The sequence below is a fragment of the Pleurodeles waltl genome, chromosome 1_2 (assembly GCF_031143425.1).
Source record: "Pleurodeles waltl isolate 20211129_DDA chromosome 1_2, aPleWal1.hap1.20221129, whole genome shotgun sequence".
NCBI lineage: Eukaryota > Metazoa > Chordata > Amphibia > Caudata > Salamandridae > Pleurodeles > Pleurodeles waltl.
In genome coordinates, this window is record NC_090437.1 from 961,910,076 (window position 1) to 961,932,226 (window position 22,151).

Consider the following 22,151-nt stretch of genomic DNA (forward strand, 5'->3'; position numbering starts at 1 on the left):
TATTAGTTAACTAAATGTGGAAATAGACGTGTTGGCTTACTCTAGTCACAGAACACAAAATAAACGTTGATAAGTACCAATAAGATGGTCGAAAAATAAATATGGATAAACACAGACGGAAGTGTTAAAAAATAATATCATAAAACAAGGAGCCCTAATTATAACGGGCAGTTGTGATTCACACTGTGCTTGGGGAAGAGAAAGATCCTCCTGTGCCAGGCCTCTTGGACAGATGATGCATCGAAGGTCATGCAGCTAGATGCGCCTTTGATCCATAATGGGAATGTGGAGAGTATACCTGTTCCAAGAAGACAACGGATCCTCATTGGTCCCCGCAATTGCGGAGCTGGTAGAAAGGAGTTTGGGTGGAATTATATATTTTCATTGTGCGTTCTTAGAATAGAAGGACCAGACCCTTTCCTGACTTAGAATAGAAAGACCAGACCCTTTTCTGACATTATGGAGGCGAGATCTTTATCTCCAGCTCCGCTGTCGACCTCTTTTACTTGAGCCTTTATATTTGTTGTCCTCGAGTTAGACTCTTAGACACATTAGCCTACCTTCACTTGAATATTTGTTTAGTTCCACTTTAACATCCTATTGACTGACACCTTCTACTTAGAATTCCCCAATGTCACTTTATGCATCTCTAGTTTAGCCTTAAGAAAGTTCTTTTAAGGAATTCAAACTATCTCCTCTTTGTAGTGGACATTGCTCATTTGATCTTTGTAATGTTTTTAATCTATTAATAAACCTTCATGGTTTGGGGACCTTCTTCTCTGTCGTTCTTGTGGAACCACATGGGTTTTACTGTACTTTGAAATTAATTGAACGGATGCTAGCTCCCTTACTGCACTCTTGTTAGAAATGGGGTCTTTGGTTGACAGTCAGGTTACCCCCTGTTCAAGCAAGGACCCTCACTCTAGTCAGGGTAAAAGAGAATCACCCTCACCTAACCCCTGCTAACCCCCTTGGTAGCTTGACAGAGCAGTAGGCTTAACTTCAGAGTGCTAGGTGTAAGGCATTTGTACCAACACACACAGTAACTCAATGAAAACACTACAAAATGACACAACACCAGTTTAACAAAACTAGGAAATATTTATCTAAACAAAACAAGACCAAAACAACAAAAATCCGACATACACAAGTCAAGTTATGAATTTCTAAAGATTAAACTCAGAAATAGCGCTTAGAAACACAAAATGCTTAGATGAGGTGTTCCCAACAAGGCGACACCAGCGGCACCAGACACGGAGTTGCGTAGGCCCCCAAGTACAGTACCTTTGGTGAAGAGTGAAAACGAATCGATGCGTGAAGTCGGGGATCGCGGCTTTCGGCTTCGGTGCGAAACGTTGATTCCGCGCACTTCAAGCGGCGTCGGTCACGTGGTGTGGCGACTTCCACGGAGTCGCGTACTTCAGCGGGGCTGCAGCGGCGTCGGGCCTGCGAAGATCGCCGCGTTCCAGCGAAGATCACAGAGTCGGGTGCAGGCAGTGTCACCGGATTTGGCAGCGGCGTCGGTCTGAAGTCGTCCGAAGTCGATTTTCTTGGATTTCCACCAGCTTTCCTTCCAGGGGCCCAGGGACTGGATAGGGCACCACTTGTCAGAGCAGGAGTCTCTCCAGAGACTCCAGGTGTTGGCAGAGAGAAGTCTTTGCTGTCCCTGAGACTTCAAACAACAGGAGGCAAGCTCTAAATCAAGCCCTTGGAGACTTCTTCACAAGATGGAAGGCACACAAAGTCCAGTCTTTGCCCTCTTACTCTGGCAGAAGCAGCAACTGCAGGATAGGTCCACAAAGCACAGTCACAGGCAGGGCAGCACTTCTCCTCAGCTCTTCAGCCCTTCTGAAGGCAGAGGTTCCTCTTGGTGTCCAGAAGTGATCTAAAGTCTGTGGTTTTGGGTGCCCTTCTTATACCCAATTTCTCCTTTGAAGTAGGCCTACGTCAAAGTAAAGTCTCTTTGGAATGTGAAATCCTGCCTTGCCCAGGCCAGGCCCCAGACACTCACCAGGGGGTTGGAGACTGCATTGTGTGAGGGCAGGCACAGCCCTTTCAGGTGTGAGTGACCACTCCTCCCCTTCCTCCTAGCACAGATGGCTCATCAGGAAATGCAGGCTACACCCCATCTCCCTTTGTGTCACTGTCTAGAGGTGCAACCAGCCCAACTGTCAAACTGACCCAGACAAGGAGTCCACAAACAGGCAGAGTCACAGAAATGGTTTAAGCAAGAAAATGCTCACTTTCTAAAAGTGGCATTTTCAAACACACAATCTTAAAATCCACTTTACTAAAAGATGTATTTTTAAATTGTGAGCTCAGAGACCCCAAACTCCACATGTCCATCCGCTCCCAAAGGTAATCTACACTTTAATCAATTTTAAAGGTAGCCCCCATGTTAACCTATGAGAGGGACAGGCCTTGCAACAGTGAAAAACAAATTTAGCAATATTTCACTGTGAGGCCACATAAAACACATTACTTTATGTCCTACCTTAACCATACACTGCACCCTGCCCTTGGGGCTACCTAGGGCCTACCTTAGGGATGCCTTACATGTAAAAAAAGGGAAGGCTTAGGCCTGGCAAGTGGGTACACTTGCCAAGTCAAATGTACAGTTAAAACTGCACACACAGACACTGCAGTGGCAGGTCTGAGACATGATTACAGAGCTACTTATGCGGGTGGCACAACCAGTGCTGCAGGCCCACTAGTAGCATTTGATTCACAGGCCCTGGCACCTCTAGTGCACTTTACTAGGGACTTACTAGTAAACCAAATATGCCAATCATGGACAAGCCAATTACATACAGATTTTGTAAAGGAGCACTTGCACTTTAGCACTGGTTAGCAGTGGTAAAGTGCCCAGAGTAACAAAAACAGCAAAATCTGAGTCCAGCACACATCAACAACCTGGGAAACAGAGGCAAAAAGTTAAGGGAGACCACGCCAAGGATGAAAAGTCTAACATGAAGTAATATATTGTTGTACTGTGCTATTGTAATTGTATTTATAAAGCTCTTATTACCCCTGATGAGGTGTCAAAGCACTTTTCGGTGAGTAGCACGCTACTCCAAAGCCCTAAAGGATTAGTGGTGAAATAGTACAGGGAAATATGACTTAACATGAGTGGGGGACATGTGAGTCTGTTAGTTAGATTGAATAGAATAATGGAGGGATAGAAGAGGGAAGAATCCAGAAGTGTTAATTGGAAGATCATAGTAGTAAGATGAGGTTTGGTATGAGTAAAAGTAGAGATAGAGGGGGAAAGAGACTCTAGAAAGGAATTAAGGAGATCATACTGGTGAAATGAGGTTTAGGATGAGTGAAAGGAGAGATACATGAGGGAAGAGTTTGTATATGTTATGGGCTGTTATTTAAGTGTCATGCTGTGTTATTTGACGTTATATTATGCTATGTTATCTTCTATTGTGTCATGTTGTGCTCTGTTGTGTTATGTTACGGTGTGTTATGTTGTGATGGGCTGTGTTAGGGTATATTACTTTGAGCCATGCTGTGATATATCATGGTGTGTTGTGTTGTTATTCCATAGCCCTACATTACATGTTAATCATGTTGCATCTTGTTGGCACTATCACCAATGTTAGCATCTTCAAAATGTTAGGAACTGGATGGACAATCTATTCAAGTGATGGCAAACCATGAGAACCACATGAAAGCCAACAGTTTAAAGTGGATAGCCCAAGGCCTACTCTCTATAGTTCTTGTTGCACCCTTAGGAAAAATTAATGACTTGAGGGATTTTGGCAAATATTGTGTGTAGCCAGGCCTAAAAAGAAATATAAGGTGGTTACATTGAAGTGATGGGAATAGCACTTGATTTGAAAAAAAAATGTGCTGGGGTCAAAGTCATTCTAAAGAGTAAACTCCAGGTTCTGCTCTGTCATTGCCTCTACTTCATGCTTCTTTCTTCCATCACTCTAAACTCCCAGTCTTTTTACTGCCATCTCTTGCGGCTTCATTTTCATCCATGATTACTACCTTTGTCACTCTTTTCCTATTGTTGTCTCTATCCTTACCCTGTTCCATTCCCGCCTTTCGCTGTGGGTTAAAATGTGATAATAAAAACAAAAGATTTGCGCATTTCTCCAAAATTGGCAACTACTGGAGGAAATTAGGCACTGTACTCAAGCAGGGATATTTACTAAAATTCCTATCTTGCAATCATTCTCCAGTAATTTAATGCAGAGATGGAAAAAGCATTTTTCAGACTTACTGAACGTATTTTCCTTGCTACAGCAGGGATTTGCTGTCTTCTATGATTTGTACTAGCTAGTTCCAGAGATAACAATGTGTCACTTGCTTCTCGTGCTCTTCTTTGTCAGATTAAGGTTTAAGTCAAGCCACCTATTTAAGATGTACAAAGCATGTGATAAACATTTTATTAAAACTGAACTGTAATAAAAAAAAAAAAACTCACTGGACTAGTGCTGATCTCTGTGAAAATATATTTGTGGAGGCTGAGGTAAATCTAATTGGCAGTGTGAAAGATATTGGAAGCTACTCTGTACGTCAACTAAGCAACATAACTACGCAGCCATCCATGGAGGGCATGGAGTGACTGGATGAGTGCATTTAAGTAGTGGACTATTACAGAGCTAAATGTCTAAAGCTGATGTACCTCCATAAAGTACCAATGGAGGTCCAATTGAGGAGCTGCTAAAAAACCTGGGTTTTAATCACCTCATGAATTCCAGATCACTGTGAATTTACCTGGGATTTAAAAGCCAGCTTGGCTAGAGACACCATCTTAAAAAGTGAGCCCTGCAGCAGCTAATGGTTATCTAGAGTCCTGTAAAATTATAACCCATGAATTGTGCCCCAGAAGTATCTTCCAAACCTGCAACGATGACAAAACTACCATCAAAGGCACCCTCGCTTACAGGCCCCCAGGCCCATGTACTGGCCTCAGTAACACCATCACTGAATTCATCACCCCACCCGCCATTGACTTCAAACACTATGACCCTCATTACGACTTTGGTGGTCTTTTTAAAAGACCGCCGAAGCCGCTGCAACCAGCATATCCCCAGTGATGGTGGTATGCTGCCCACCTTATTAGGAGTTTTCTGCTGGGCCAGCAAGCGAAAACAGCGTTTCTGCCTGCTGGCCCAACGGAAAACTCACCACAACATTGACGCCAGCTTTTAATTGAGCCGGCGGCAATATTGTGGTGCGTCAGGTGCGACAGCACCCGTCGCGGATTTCACTGCCTGTAATTCAGGCAGTGAAATGCACGACGAGCCCGTCCACGGGGGCCCCTGCACTGCCCATGCTAAGTGCATGGAGAGTGCAGGGTCCCCATGGGGTCCCTGGCACCCCCTTTCCCCCAGCCTTTGCATGGCTGTGAGACTGCCATGCAAAGGCTGGGGAAAAGGGGACTCGTAATCCCGAGGGCAGCGCTGCTTGCAGCACTGCTCTGGTGGATTGTGACCACCGAGAACGCCAGGCTGTCGACAAGCGGCAACCTGACGGTGCTGGCAGTCAGACCATGGCCCATCTGCTATGGTCATAATAGGGCAGTCAGACCTCCCTGTCTGCGGCGTTCCGACCGCCATCGTGCATGTGAGAACACCACACTTGTGATGAGGGCCTATGTATTCCTGGGAGGGCTCAACTTCCACCTGGATGGCCCCACTGACCTCCTGGAATGAAAGGATAATATTGGCCTCAACAACTGGTCACTGACCCCATGCACAAAGAAGGACACACTAGACCTTATTTTCTCATCCAACGACAGAGTCAGATACAGCCACACAACAGAACTCACCTGGTCCGACCGCTCCATCGTACACCTCACCATTTCCAGGCCACTCCACACCACCACCACCTGCCACAGCGCCCCTTTTTGCAGCTGGACCAAGGTCACCCAGCAACAATCATAATTTAGCACTTATAGAGCGCATGGCTACCCATAGGTATCCCAGCGCTAATTACGTCGCTAGATGTCCAAGGCAATTATGATGAAAGCAGTCAAACACCCATGTTTTCAGGAGTTTCCGAAAAGGGTAGTTCTTAGTTTGTTGCCCGTAGGGATATTGGCAACGAGTTCCATAGCTTGACAACATTGTATGGAAAGGAACAACCTCCACTTTAAGCCACTGGAAGTCGAGAATTAGTAGACCTCAAATTTCTGGTAGGGGTGTAGGGAGGGATCAAAGATTGGCAAATGGCAGGGTAATTTTCCAGAAATGCCCTGTGAACTATAGAAAGGGACTTAAATGTAACCCTTTGGGCCACAGAGTTCTGCACAACCTGCAGTTTCCTCACAGGGGCTCCTAAAAACAGGGAATTCCCTTAGTTCAAGCACGATAAAATCATCACCTAGATAAGTTTAGAAGGGGGGGTCAGATGAATGATTTTCCTAATTTTGTAGCCTGATTTTCCATGGTAAGTGCTTTGTCTAGCCAGAAGCCTATGATTTTTATGACCGGCTTCGGCAAGGAAGAAGTGCTAATGGTACTTGGCTACCTCAACAGAAGACATCCGGACCAATCTCGAGAATCAGCCACCCTGATCCTTCTCGACCTCTCTGCAGCCTTCGACACAGTCTCCACTACGCACTCATCCATTGACTGTACCAGATTGGAATCAGAGACAAGGTGTTTAGATGGTTGGCATCTTTTCTCACCAGGCACACCCAGAGAATCCGACTCCCTTCCTTCACCTCTCAACCCAAGCACAACCCATGCGGCATCCCTCAAGGCTTATCTCTCAGTCCAACCTTCTTCAACATCTACATGATTCCACTCGGAGACATCATCAGAACCCACAACATCAACATAATCGCACACGACACCCAACTCGTCAACTTTCTCTCAGTGTACCCCACCATGACAAAGACCAACTTTCACAACTGTATGAAAAAAGTCTCTGCCAGGATGAAGAACAACTGCCTGAAACTCAACATGGACTAAACAGAAGTCCTGTTCTTCAGCAGTCACATCTCCTTCTGGAATGACTCCTGGTGGCCATCGGAGCTGGAACCAACCCCCACTTCAAAAGACCAAGCCTGCAACCTCGGCATCATTCTCCACAGTGAACTCTCCATGAAATGTCAGGTCAGTGCTGTTTCCTCAGCCTGTTTCTGCACTCTCCACATACGCCACAAAGTTTTCAAGTGGCTACCCACCAACACTAGGAAAACAGTGACCTAGGCCCTCATCACCAGCCAATTGGACAACAGCAATACACTCTATGCAGGCACCACCATCAAACAGAATTGTCCTCAACCAGGCCAAGAGAGCCCACATCATCCACCACCTTAGAAACCTCCACTGGTTCCCCATGCAGAAAAGATGGCCATTCAAACTACTGACCCATGCCTACAAACCCCTCCATGATCAAGGACCCACCTACATGAACCACCACCTAAATTTTCACCTACCATCCACAAACCTCTGCTCACCTCACCTCACTGGTGCACAGACACCGCACATCCGCGGCTGCTGCACCAGGGGACGCTCCTTCTCTCACCTCACTGCCAAATCCTGGAGCACCCTCCAACTCTGCACAACACTATCACTGACAGACTTTAGGAAGGGACTTAAAATCTGGCTCTTTGAGTAAGACCCACACCACAGTGCCTGGATACCCTCCTGGGTTACAAGCTGCGCTCTAGAAATACTACCTGATTGATTGATTAATTGATTGATTGATCGATTGATTGATCTTGTGCCATCTGCGGCCCGTGTTTTACCGTACATGCTACACAGCTTGAATCTAATTGGTGCTTTGCTGGAGAGTCAATACAAGGTTTTGTGGATGCCAACTTCTAGACCCCTGCATGCAGCGCATAAGGAAGGGCTTTACATAGTCAGAGTAGCCTAGCTGCAAATTTGCTAGTATGGAATTCTTTTGAGTTCCTTTAGTTGGAAATTCCAGGTATTTTAGCCTTGTCAGTTGAAAAAGTATCCTTCCAAAAGAACTAGAGCAGTAGAAGATATTTTGCTGTGCTGTCAGAGCTTTTTTACCTCTAAAGATCACGTTAATTCTTGAAATACTTAGGGCTGCCACAAACATAAAGGCAAAGACTCACATTGTACCCATTACTCATCAGGCATGAAAAGAGCTGATTGTCATAGGCATAAAGTGGTACACCCTAAGCAATTTTAACTTGCACAAATTCATATTTGGAGTTGATCTCTAGTGGAATATCTCACAAATATAAAGTGGATATGCACTGTTAACATTCTTACTTTTCTGTTTTCTAGGGCTGGTGCAACAGTTGTTCTAGATAGTCTCAGCTCTTCCTTCCTGGTGGTGGTGAAATCAGTAAGTTTATATCATTTTTTGCTCTTGTGCATGTTGAAGTGAAGACAATATTTCAACAGTTCCATCCATGCCTCTAGGCATCATTGCATCCACCCAACCACCGTAACACCCACATTATCTACAAACGCCATTCAAATCTTGCAATCATACTGACCCATCCCTAACTGTTCCTTTCTATCTGTCTGTGCTTTCATTCTATATTTTATTGAATGCAATTGTGTTTTTATTTTATGTAGACTGTGATGCATGTTGTTTGACAACCATAAACAATAACATATCCACCGGTCTGACCGGTGAAAACTTCATAATACGACGGTTTCCGCCTGTCAGCCCGGTGGAAACATCGTAATACGGCGATGGTCGGATGCAGGCTTGACAGCCACCTCACCACTGCCGTATTGGGATTATGGCAGTTTAACCGCCCAACTCCTAATCAGGCCCTATGTCTGAATAAACATATTGTAGATGTACATTTTTAAATTTGCATGTGTTTTAAAATGTGATCAGGAATATGGAGTAAAAACATTGCAAATAACTCCCTGTTTCACAGCAGCCACTGTTCTCCCAGAACACAATACATAATAATATATGATGTATTAGGAAAGAGATGCCTTCAGTTAGTAGGGGAACAAAAGAAGAAGAAAACAGGAAATGTGGAAGGAAATACAACAGGACCAGCTAAAATGCTACTGTGCCCAGGAATACGTCCAGTAAGTAGTAACGAAGTAAAACAGAGGATACATCTTAAAAAGTAAAACCATCACAGAAAAAGGCATTTGAATATTTAGTAACTTCCTGCATGCCTGGGGACTGCTCTCCCACATGAAGTGAAAAAGACTGGTCTCACTGAAAGTACCAGATTACTGTGATAATGCACTAATGCCAGGGGTGGAGCCCCGGGGGGGGGGTTACACCCCCCTAACAAATGTATCTTGTGACAAATAATTGGATACAGGGGCTTTTAGTTGGGTACGGTGAGGTGTTATGTCGGATTTTACCAGGAATTTTACACACACACACAAACGAAAATGCACATACACTCTCTCCCTTAATCTGTTTGTGAATACTTTAAAAATGTTGGTTATTTCACAAATTAATGTGTTTTCTCTCGCTAGGGTCCAGATGTAGCAAAAAAACAAATTGCGACTTGCAATTTGCGAGTCCCTGCGACTCGCAAATTGCAATTCGCAATTTGGTATGCAGAAAGGTGTCTCAGACACCTTCTGTCTGCAACTCGCAATGGGGTTGCAAAGACCCACCTCATTAATATTAATGAGGTGGGTCGCAGTTTGCGACCCCATTGCGAGTATGGGCACTCACGGGGATGGTGGCCTGCTGGAGACAGCAGACCACCATGTCCGTGACTGCTTCTTAATAAAGCAGTTTTTTTTTTTCAAAGTGCAGCCCGTTTTCCTTAAAGGAAAACAAGCTGCACTTTGAAAAAAAAAACGAAACCTTTAGTTTCGGATTTTTTCAGGGCAGGTAGTGGTCCATTGGACCACTGCCTGCTCTGAAAAAATAATTTTTTTTCCAGTCACAAAGGGGAAGGGGTCCCATGGGGACCCCTTCCCGTTTGCGACTGGGTTACCATCCACTTCAAGTGGATGGTAACTGCGATTCCATTTGCGACCGCTTTCGCGGTTGCAAATGGAATTGAATTCCATTGCGAGTCACAAATAGGAAGGGAACACCCCTTCCTATTTGCGAGTCGGAAATGCATTTTGCGAGTCGGATCCGACTCGCAAAATGCATTTCTGCATACCGGTGAGGCTTTTTGCGCCTCGCAAATGGCGTTTTTCACCGTTTGCGACTCGCAAACGCCTTCTTACATCTGGCCCTTAGTGCCCCTACCAATCTGCATTCCTTTCCCTTTCCGCTGCCCTAAGCCTCTTTGTGCACCAGCTTGTCGCATAATGCATTTCATCATTATTTGCCAGAGTGATAGTTGGGAAATCTGAAGCTCACACCCTCCCAATTTTACAGACTAAGCTTCGCCCCGGCTAACACCAAAAAACAGGCAATAATCGTAGCCTGGACTATCCAGAGGAAAGGAATGTGAAAAAATAAATACACATTTAAAATGGACAACTGGATGAGGAACTACACAATGGAACTGAACCCCAAGTCACTTTTCCAGAAACTTTCTTGGAGGTAGGTCCCAAGGGAGGTATCCAGCTGGACGTAGTTGTGAGAAGAATCCCAAGTCTCCCCCTCCAAAGCCTCATTCTTGACTATATGGTGGTATAGGACTGTGCAGTGGGAGGTCGCCTGCAGTTTTTTCTCCAGGCCTGAAAGTAGTCTACTTCAGATGCCTGGGTTTTGGATATCTTGCAACATGGATACATGATTGAGTTTGGGGAAGTCCCTCCTGCTTGGGGGGGGTGCAGCCAACTCCTAGCCTCTCCAACTCTGTGAAGAGCGATGCTTTTGCTCATGGAATTTGCTCTCTCCTGCAAAAGAAGGCTATTGTGGAGGTTCCTCTTTTGGATGGAGGCAGAAGGTTCTACTCCATCATCTTCCTAGTAGCAAAATCCACCAGAGGCTTCAGGAAGGTTTTGGTCCATGAACAAATTTCTGCGTTGTGCCCCCTTCAAGATGGAGATGTTGCAGCGGATCATTCCGTTGGTGGTCAAGAACAATAAGATGTGCAACCTGGATCTGCAGGATATTTATTGTCATGTCCCAGTCCATCTGTTCTCCCAACAGTTTCTGAGGTTCTGTGTCCAGGGAACTCATTATCAGTTCAGGGTTCTACCATTCGGCCTTCACCATGCTCTGAGGGTTTCTACTACGGTGGTGACCACTCTGGTTGCTTCTCTCCATCTCCAAGGCATCTACCTGTACCTTTACTTGGATGACTGGCTGGTCCATGTCCCCTATAAGTAGCGTATTCTTCAAGACCTCCAGGTGGTGTGTGCCTCTCTTAAGGCCCATGGCATTCTGCTGAAACGGGAGAAGTGCCAGTTGGTCCCTTCTCAGGATGTGACATTTATTGGGGCATCCTTCCTGTTCTCAGGGCTGTGGCCTTCATCTCCTTGGTTCAGGAGGTGATGGGCCTGTTTTCAGTGCCTGTCCTCAGAGGCTTCATCTGTTGGGCCACATGGCGGCGGCAGTTTTCATGTTTGCTTGGGCTCATTTTCGCCTCTGGCCTTTGTAGATCTGTCCTTTTTAGATTTACGCTCCAAAGACTACGAGATGTTAGTCCAAGTGTCTCCAGTGGTGGTTCTGGAGTTGGGGTGGTAGACAGTGTAGACAATTTCTCCAGGGGCGTTCCTTTGCAGCTGGATCCTCTTCTGCTCCTTAGTAGAATGCCAGAGCCTTTCGTTGGGGGCAACCCTGGGGATAGGTCTCTGCAGGTTCGATGGTCTCTTCAGGAGGGGAGATGCTCGTCCAATTGGGGGGAACTAGTGACTGTTTTCAGGGCAGTCATGGGGTTTTGTCATCTCCTGGTGGGGCACACCTTGGTGGTGTGCTCTGACAACCAGGTGACGGTGGCATATCTCAACAACCAGAGGGGAATCTGCTCCAAATTCCTCCATGCTGTGGCCCTACCCTTGTTGCAGTGGGAGGAGGTACATCTTCAGTCTTTGGTGGCAGTTCATGTGAGTGGTGTGGACAGTGGGGTAGTGGATGTCCTCAGTCGGTTCTTTCCTCCCTCTCAAGAGCTCTCTCTCTCCCAGGAGTTGTTTCTTTAAGTGTGCATGAGGTTTGGTGTGTCTTTCCTGGACCTACTTGCTTCCTGGCTCAATGCTCAGGTTCCCCAGTTTTGTCCTCGCACCCAGCAGGATGGGGCCAAGGGGGTGGATGCTCTTACACTTCCAGACCATCTGTTACTGCCTTCCCACCAATTTCTCTTGTTCCTAGGTTTATGGCTCAATTGATTAGGGAATCCAGAGTGGTGATTCTGGTGGTACTGTTTAGGCCTCATCGCTCTTGGTTTCTCACTCTCAAGTTGATGGCAATCCAGGGTCCATAGATGGTTCCTTGCTTCCCTTCTCCTCTGCAGTCAGTTCTGTCTCTGGCTCTCTTGCAACTTTGGCTTTCGGTCTGGAAGATGAAAGGAGGGGCTTGCAAAGTAACTTGTCACTTAGCTGTAGCTGTTTAACAGTACTGTACGCCTTCCACGTTGAAGTCTTATGGCAGGCCTTGGGGTAATTTCCAGAACTGATGCAAGACAATTGGGTTGTCTCATTTGGAGTGTTTGTTGTAGGATGTGCTGCATTTCTTGTGGGGTGGCTTTGAGAAGCATTTGTCTGTGTCAACCTTGCGGATCCAGAGGGCTGCTATTAAGGCTTTCTGCTCTTCTTGGGGAAATCGAGCTTATTAGGATGACCTGGTGGCTCGTTTGTTACGTAGTTTTCCTATTATCCATCCCGTGGTGAAGCCTATTTTTCCCTTTGAGGATTTGCTGTTCATCTTGAAGCCTCTGGTATCTGCCCCTTTTGAGCCCTTTGAATTGGCTGACATTCAGTTTGTGACATTCAAGGTGGTTTTCTTGGTGACTATCACTTCTGCCAGGCATATTGGTGAGCTGAAGGTGCTTATGGCTCGGGAACCCTTCCTAACATTTTTGAAGGATGGGGTGGTGTTACTCCTGGATTCTGCTTTTGTTCTCAAGGTGGCTTCCCAGTTTTGTCGTTCCCAGGAGGGGGTTTTGTGTGCATTAGTAGCCCAGTCTGAGGCTGAAGGAGACTTGGCTTGTTCCTTGTTGGATGTGAAGAGGGTCTTGCAAGTCTGTTTGAAATGGACCAGCTCATTCTGGAAGTCTGATTCTTTGTTTGTGTCTTTTTTTAGCCTCCTCTAGAGGGGACAAAGCCTCCTCTTTGTCTATCAGCAGGTGGATTAAGCAAATTATTAAGTTGGCCTATTATTTGGCTGGGTCTCTACCTCTGGCAGGAGTACAGAGGTGCTCAACTAGGGGTTGCAGCTTCCTGGGCATAGTTGCGGGTGTCCATTTCTGAGATTTGCTGGGTGGCTACCTGGGCAACTTCCATGACCTTTGTTAAGCATTATCGTTGCCAGAATGTCTTGGGGGAGGATACTAATTTTAGGTTAGTAGTTGGCCAATCTGTGTGCTCCTGATCTGTCTGTGATGTGTCTGTTTTGCTGTTATTAAATCACTTTTGAGTGCTGTTTTCCTGTGTTGTGTCTTTTGTGATTTCCTATTTCTTGTTTGTGAAGGCCGGGTTTCTGGTTTTGGTACTCTCCAATAGTAATGGATTGGACGAGTGTAAGAGGCTGACCTGGCTTATAGTGGGTACCTGATGGTACTTACACCTTGTGCCAGGTCCATTTATACCTTATTAGTAGATTAGTAGTGTTCTAGCAGCTTAGTCTGATAGAGGTAGCTATAGCAGAGCAGCTTAGGCTGAACCAGGAGACATGCAAAGCTCTTACTATACCACTTATATCATATAGCACTATATCATGAGAAGCACAATACTCAGAGTTACTAAAAATAAAGGTACTTTATTTTAGTGTCAATATGCCAAAAGTATCTCAGAGGATATACTCCCTTGGGAGGTAAGTAAAATACACAAAATATACACACAAACCAAAATCAGGTAAGTAAACAGTTAGAAAAGTAGTGGAAACACTGTAGAACACAATAGAATGCAATAGAACACAATAGGCCTAGGGGCAACACAAACCATATACTCCAAAAATGGAATGCGAACCACAAATGGACCCCAGGCCTAGTGTAGTGTGTAAGAAAACACTACGGGTGTACAAGATACCCCACCCCAAGACCCTGAAAAGTAGGAGTAAAGTTACCCTACTACCCCAGAAAGACAGTAAAGTCGAGATAGGGGATTCTGGAAAGGCAACAACTGACTGCAAAGCACTGAAGATGGATTCCTGGACCTGAGGACCTGCAAAGGAAGGGGACCAAGTCCAAGAGTCACGCAAGTGTCCAGGGGGGGCATGAGCCCACTAAACCCTGGATGAAGGTGCAAAAGGGCTGCCTCCGGGTAGAAGAAGCCAAAGATTCTGCAACAATGGAAGGTGCTAGGAACTTCTCCTTTGGTCAGAAGATGTCCCATGGCGTACTGGAGCATGCAGAGTTGTTTCCACGAAGAAAAAATGCAAACAAGCCTTGCCAGCTGCAAGAGTCACTGTTGAAGATAATGGGTGATGCTAGGGCCCACGAAGGACCAGGAGCTCGCCCCTTGGAGGAGGAGACAGAAGGGGCACTCAGCAACAGAGAGAGCCCATGCAGAAGCAGACAGCACCCGCAGAAGCACTTGAATAGGCGTTCAAGAAATCTGAGCATGGCGGTTGTCTCAACACAACAAAAGAGGGTCCCACGAAGCCGGTGGTCAAGTCTGCGAGTTGAGCAATGCAGGACGGAGTGCTGGGAACCTGGGCTGTGCTGTGCACAAAGGAATCCTTGCAAAAGTGCACAGAAGCCCTAGCAGCTGCAGATCATGCAGTACACAGGATTACTGTCTGGCGTGGGATGGCAAGGAGTTACCTCCATCAAATTTGGACAGAAGGACCACTGGACTGTCTGGGTCACTTGGTTCGTCAAGATGAGAGGGGACCCAGAGGATCGATGATGCAGAAGTTTGGTGCCTGCGGTAGCAGGGAGAAGATTCCGTTGACCCATGGGAGATTTCTTCTTGGCTTCCAGTGCAGGGTGAAGGCAGACAGCCCTCAGAGCATGCACCACCAGGAAAAAGTCGAGAAAGCCGGCAGGATTAGGCGCTTCAATGTTGCTGCTAGTCTTCTTGCTACTTTGTTGCGGTTTTGCAGGCATCCTGGAGCAGTCAGCAGTCAATCCTTGGCAGAAGTCGAAGAGGGAGATGCAGAGGAACTCTGCTGAGCTCTTGCATTCGTTATATGACGAGAAACCCACAGGAGAGACCCTAAAAAGCCCTCAGAGGAGGATTGGCTACCTAACCAAGTAAGAGCCTATCAGGAGGGGTCTCTGACGTCACCTGCTGGCACTGGCCACTTAGAGGTCTCCATTGTGCCCTCACACCTCTTCATTCAAGATGGCAGGGGTCTGGGGCACACTGGAGGAGCTCTAGGCACCACCCCTTGGGTGGTGATGGACAGGGGAGTGGTCACTCCCCTCTCCTCTGTCCAGTTTTGCCCCAGATCAGGGGCTGGGGGATACCTGAACTGGTGTAGACTGGCTTATGCAAGGAGGGCACCATCTGTGTCCTTCAAAGCATTTCCAGAGGCTGGGGGAGGTTACTCCTCCCCAGCCCTTAACACCTATTTCCAAAGGGAGAGGGTGTAACACCCTCTCTCAGAGGAAATCCTTTGTTCTGCCTTCCTGGGACTGGGTTGCCTAGACCCCAGGAGGGCACAAACCTGTCTGAGGGTTAGCAGCAGCGGTAGCTGCAGAGAAAACCTCAGAGAGCTAGTTTGGCAGTACCCAGGGTCCATGCTGGAGCCCCGGGGATGCATGGGATTGGCACCCTAATACCAGATTTGGCTTGGGGGGCCAATTCCATGATCTTGGACATGTTACGTGGCCATGTTCGGAGTTACCATTGTGAAGCTACATATAGGTATTGGCCTATATGTAGTGCACGCGTGTAATGGTGTCCCCGCCCTCACAAAGTCCAGGGAAATGCCCTGAACAATGTGGGGGCACTTGGGCTAGTGCCAGGGTGCCCTCACACTTAGTAACTTTGCACCTAACCTTCACTAAGTAAGGGTTAGACGTATAGGTGACTTATAAGTTACATAAGTGCAGTGTAAAATGTCTAAGAAATAACGTGGACGTTATTTCACTCAGGCTGCAGTGGCAGTCCTGTGTAAGAATTGTCTGAGCTCCCTATGGGAGGTGAAAGAAATGCTGCAGCCCATAGGGATCTCCTGGAACCCCAATACCCTGGGTACCTAGGTACCATATACTAGGGAATTATAAGGGTGTTCCAGTGTGCCAATCAGAATTGGTGAAAATAGTCACTAGCCTGCAGTGACAATTTTAAAAGCAGAGACAGCATAAACACTGAGGTTCTGGTTAGCAGAGCCTCAGTGATACAGTTAGGCACCACACAGGGAACACATATAGGCCACAAACTTATGAGCACTCGGGTCCTGGCTAGCAGGATCCCAGTGACACATATCAAACACACTCACAACATAGGGTTTTCACTATGAGCACTGGGGCCCTGGCTAGCAGGATCCCAGTGAGACAGTAAAAACACCCTGACATATACTCACAAACAGGCCAAAAGTGGGGGTAACAAGGCTAGAAAGAGGCTACGTTCCTACAACGAGGAATGGAGGGATCTGGGGGTAATGTCCTATTATTTACCAGTAATCTTCATTAGTCCTGGTGCTGTAGTCTGCATCCCATTCATTACACCCCGACCCTACCTCCCGGACAGCTGGGCTTAATTTTTTGGGCCTGGTAGTTGATAAGGAGTCCTGGGTAAGTACACATTATGTACTCCCGAAGGGAGGTGGTGGTGTAGGGATTCCAGATTTCCTTGTGCTCTTTTTTCTGTCACAGAGATAGGATCATATCCACTAGCAATGAATGATACAAGGCCACAGGACAAGGAGTAATGAAGATTACCGGTAAGTAATAGGACGTTATTCTGTTTTGTTGCAGTTGTTGATGGGTGGGAACTGAACCGGGGACTGATTGGATAATGTGTTTTAAATATGTAGCAATCAAGTCTCAACATTTCCGTATAGAATGAAAATCAGAGGAACACAGTCTTGTGACTATTTGAGGTAACTTTCTTCTATGCTGAGCTAAAGATCTGTCTTGTTTCCTTGAGTCCCTTTTTGAATATTGTTTCCAGAAATGCCTGCTAGTCTTCCAAAACTATTTCTAAGAACGAGGGACGTTCTGCCTGTCATCCCTTCAGTGGAGGCTTGGACTCCACTCTTAGCTAAGGACCTTGTGCTGTACTGAGAGATCCCCACGTGCCTAATGGGGATGTCAGTGCAGGGCAGAATACTGATCAGGTACCCGTTGGCATTAGTTTTTTTGCTTTTAACATACAAAATACCATGCAGGGGTGTGTTGCTGAAAACCAAAGGACAAACGTCCCAGACGCAGAGGACGTGTTTATTCAACCAGCACAGCAGTTACTTTTTCACATTTAGGCCCATATTTATACTTTTTGACGTAAACCAGTACGGGCGCTGGTTTGCGTCAAAAATGTTACCGCCGGCTAACACCATTCCTACGTGCTATGCGGGCGCCTTTTGTAAGGAATGACGTTAGCCGGCGCTGCAGACTGGTCAGAGTCAAAAAAATGACTCAAACCAGGCAGCGCCAGGGTAGGGGAAAATGGGGGTTGTGCGTCAAAAAATGGTGCAAGTCAGGTTTGAGGCAAAAATCATGCCTCCAACCGGACTTGTACCATTTTTTGATGCACAACCCCCATTGAAATGACTCCTGTCTTAGCAAAGACAGGAGTCATGCCCCCTTGCCCATTGGCCCCCTGGGCATGGTCATTGGGCACAGTGGCATGTAGGGGGGCCCAAATTAGGCCCCCTTATGCCACTTAAAAAAAAAAATACTTACCTCAACTTACCTTTACTTACCTGGGATGGGTCCCCCCATCCATGGGTGTACTCCGGGGGTGGGAGAGTGTGGCAGGGGGTGTCCCTGGTGGCAGGGAAGGGCACCTCTGGACTGCTCTCATGGTCATAGACCATGGAAGTGAGTCCACAGGTCCCTTAACGCCTGCCCTCACCCAGGCGTTAAAAAACTGCTGTGCGCCGTTTTTTAAGGCCTGGCCCCTCCTGTGCGTCAAAATGACGCAGGAGTACAAATAAGGCTCACAGGCCTTAAACTAATTTTTTGGGCGGCATCACCTTCCTTGCATGTCATTAACGCAAGGTGGTTTCCTGCATCCAAAAAATGACGCACACGAAGGAATTTTTACGTCCGCGGGCTCGGGCGTCAAAGTTTAAATATGGTGCACGGTTTGCACCGAATGTGCGTCCAAATTTTTGACACATTTAGAGCAAACAGAGTATAAATATGCTCCTTAGTTTCACATTTTCTTTCCTGGAACAACTATGCCTCCCATTTTTCACATTTACCTTTACATTTTCTTTCCTGGATTAACTATGTGTTCCATGGCAGTCTTGGGAAGTTAAAATCAGTGCCAGACAGACTGCAGTGCCAAGGGTTTCTGAAAGTGCATCCAGCTGGGGCTCTGCCATTGTAGACCCTGCAGTTCATATACTCTCAATAAGGCATGGGAACTGCAAATTCTTTCGGAGCTTCTGCTCCGCCGAACAGTAAATGGACTCCTTCCTTATTTAGCACTATTTTTAGCACGATTATGATTTAGAATGCTTTTTGAAAATTGGAAGTGTCCAGAGCACTAGCACGCAAACCTTCATTACAAGCATGCTGGTAAAAACAGTTAGGAGTTCCCATTTCCCCGGGGCAAATTCCTAAGAGATTCCTGGTTTGCTCCTTACAGTGGATGAATAGCATCCAGAATCGTGAGTTCCCTACCTGTTCTCGCATGTTACTTACCATTTTTTTTCCTCGTGAACATGGTAGCAACATGCATGGGGGAAGTAGAACAGTGGTGTACTTTAAACACACAGCATGTCATTTTGATGTAGGCAGAAGCACCTAGTTATACTCACATAAGAATCACCAAAAGGTTATAATGAAGGACTTAGTGCCAGATGTATCAAAGGGTTTTACCCATTCTGTGCCTATGGGAAAATGTGTTCGTACATATGGCCCTTAATACCATAACTTCATTGGAAATACGCGGCTGAGTATTCCTCCACCTTGAGGCATTTCTAGTTTCCACCACTGCTTCCCCAGTGGTTCTCATTGAGCGTCATGAGGTTATTCGAAACATCACTTACAACAAAGTCTTGACTGGGGTGAGCGAAGTTCAAATTAATGTTCTAAATGAGAAGGTCATTTCCTTCAACTAGGCAGGATTTCCACCAGCTGGCCTGCTAGGTTCCCCTGCATCTAGTCTTGCCTGGGAAATAAAAAACCCGATCTATGAGAAACATCCTGAGGGTCTGATTCACGAAGGGACTTACATATAGTAAAGTTATGAGTGCGGAGTGTCTGCACTCGTGGAGGAATCTCCTCATGGATACTCTCTGGAGTGCACCATGTGGAGATTCCACCCCTAGTGCAGCAATTCCACCACAAGTGCGGCGACTCCGCACCAATTACTTTACTACACGCGAGTCCCTTCCTGATTCAGGCTCACTGTGAAGAAACCATGCTTTATAAAGATGCCCCTAGCTGAGTAGTGTAAAGCAGAAGTAGGTTGCACTTTGGAAGTGGCGTTAGAGGCACTTTTGCTTTACAGCCAAAAGTTTGCCATTTTTCTTGTGCTCAGCATTTTGCCAGTAAAAGTGTGACTTTTCCTGTACGTTGAAATGTAAGTTTGAAAACTGACGTGAGAGATTGACAGTCTAAAGAATACAACTATTGTGAATGGTGACTTGGAAATAATTATAACAAATAACATGGTTTGTGACTCATCTGTGCTTTGGCAGGGTCGGTGCCTTATTGTAACAAAGCTAACCCAAGAGAGAAGATCTGCATGCTCCAGTGCAATGAACAACAACTCTTCCCTCATGAAGAAATTCCCAACAATACAGTTCATCAAGGAAAAGGCTGATTTCATCAGTTCCTATTTAGAAAGTAAGGATTTTCCTGATTTATGCTGCCTGATTTGGAAGTAGAATGAAAAGGAGCAGGTTGATGTCATTTCTAGTACTAATATTAGGCCCTCATTTTGGGTGCTGGATAAAATATCAAAGTCGTGAGCACACTATGCTTGCACCTATATCTGCTCTGAGTAGGGCAGTAAATCCACATGGGGCTTCCCTCACAATTTCAAATGTTTGATATCAGGATGGAAAATGACTTGTGGATAAGTTTTTACCGCACCAAAATAGCTCATTTTTTCAGCTTTATCCAAAACAACTTGCATTACGGATTATATGGATGATGTTTTGCAGTAAAACAGGTCAGTCATGTTAAGAAAACTGTGTATAGGTGATGTGATGCTGCATCCTAGTAAAAAACAACTTGTAATAACGTTGTAAAAGTTCACTGGTATACAGGCTGCAAGGAGCAACAATGGACTTATATAGGAGGGAGAGTACTGCTCAGTAATTAACTGGACCTTGAATTTAGGTTCTTAATATTTGATATCCACGCTATGTTATTTTAGAGTCAGTATTGAGATGTTCTGGCCAGATCTTAAAAAATAATGCAAAGTGCTCCAGATATGTTACTGAAAATCGTATTACATAGCATTTACCACAAAAAAATGCTCCCTGATTCGGACTCAAGAAATCGGTGTACATGCAAGGCATGTATGCAGTATCATCTACTCACAGATAACAAGTGTCAGCTAGTTATTCGCAATGGAGTGTCAGAGGTGTGGTCAGGGAAATCAATTGCATATGTGAACACCCATTTCTGTGTAGGGATAGGAAAACAAATGTCTGTGAAATGTTTTTTCGGATATGATTCAGTTACAAGTTCCTATGACAAGTGTGCTATTTGCCTGTCTCAGTCAGTGGCGTGATGAACTGTGAAAGTGTGGGTGTAAAACGGTAACATGAATTCGCTTGAGTGAACACAACTATTCCAACGGGAGGCTGGGAAAGCCGCTCTCTCTCTCGGAGATTTTATTCTAAAGTGTGGTAAAATTGTGCCTTTTCGAGCACAATATTTAATGCCGCAAAAACTGCAGTTTTTAAAGGCATTTCTGAAGGAACAATCATAAAATATTTGAATTACCTATTCAGAGGTGAACAAAACAGGCAAAAAGGACTGAGGAAGTTTAAGAATCAAACCAGACATTAGAGGTCAGTTATCCAGTTAGCCACTAGGAATATTTAGCCAGATGCATACGCCATTTGTAAGACTACAAACACTCTGACTGGGAGTTTGTGAACCAATAAACGTTTTTCATAGGTACAGACTCATTTTAGGGGTTGCTTAATTTCCTCTTTCGACCCCTTCTCTATTGTGAATTTTTGTAATAGTTTCAGAGGAAGTTGGTAGTGGCAAGCGACCATTACCAACAACGAGTGAAACTTTTAAAAAAAGCTTTTTTCTTTGTAAAGTAGCCGTGTTTCTTCTATGGGAATATTACTTAAAAAAATTCTTATCTAAAATCAGTCATAACATGATAACATCACTGCTGTGATTTTATGCAATTCCAGTGAGTTGTAGTTTGTGACGTATTTCATGAATATCAATGAGGTGAGTCGGAATGCGACCTTCTCCGATTCTACATTTTATGAACCTGCTAATAACTGCATACGTCTGGTGGCAAATAGGCTGGTTGCAAATTGTGACCTCTCTTTGTACTCAGTATAGTCATGCATTTCGCACACGCACGCGATGAACTGCACAGTCATTACAATTCAAACAATATGATTTCTGAAAACTAAGCAGGGGTTTTGTTACCTTAGCTTCCTCATTATGGAACACTTTGCAGATAAATGAAGAAATAAAGAAAAGCTCATTTTTACTGCTTGTGTGCAAAATGGACGCATACACAACTTCACTGACACAGATTGGAATTAAGTGCAACTAATTTAGGTTTTTCTGAACTGTAGTCGCTGGAAAGCAGAAACACACCAAATGATTACAGTAGACCGGCACAAAAACCATAATAAACTATCAGAGAGGAACAGCTGTTTATGAATTATGTAGTATCAGAATGTCCTTATTTTTTAGAGCGCACGTCTTTATGTTTATGGACAAATTATTCTGAATTCATGGTGCCTTTTGCCTTTATGTCCTTGCCGAGATGTATCAATTTTAAACAACTGCCTACAATGGATCATATTCTACCACCACAATCTTCCTTATATTTGCTCTTGACCAGGCAGTGTTTTTCAGCATAGCATGT

The 22,151-nt window shown here is 45.4% G+C and overlaps 1 protein-coding gene across 1 annotated transcript in view; it reads left to right on the forward strand.

Moving 5' to 3' along the window:
• Positions 1-22,151, forward strand: part of LOC138246379 (cyclic nucleotide-binding domain-containing protein 2-like) — a 1,069,494-nt gene that overhangs the window by 648,688 nt on the left and 398,655 nt on the right. Inside the window, exons 10-11 of the mRNA XM_069200950.1 lie at positions 8,235-8,295; positions 19,771-19,918. Of these exons, the coding sequence (XP_069057051.1) occupies positions 8,235-8,295; positions 19,771-19,918 (209 nt within the window). The remainder of the gene's footprint in view (positions 1-8,234; positions 8,296-19,770; positions 19,919-22,151) is intronic.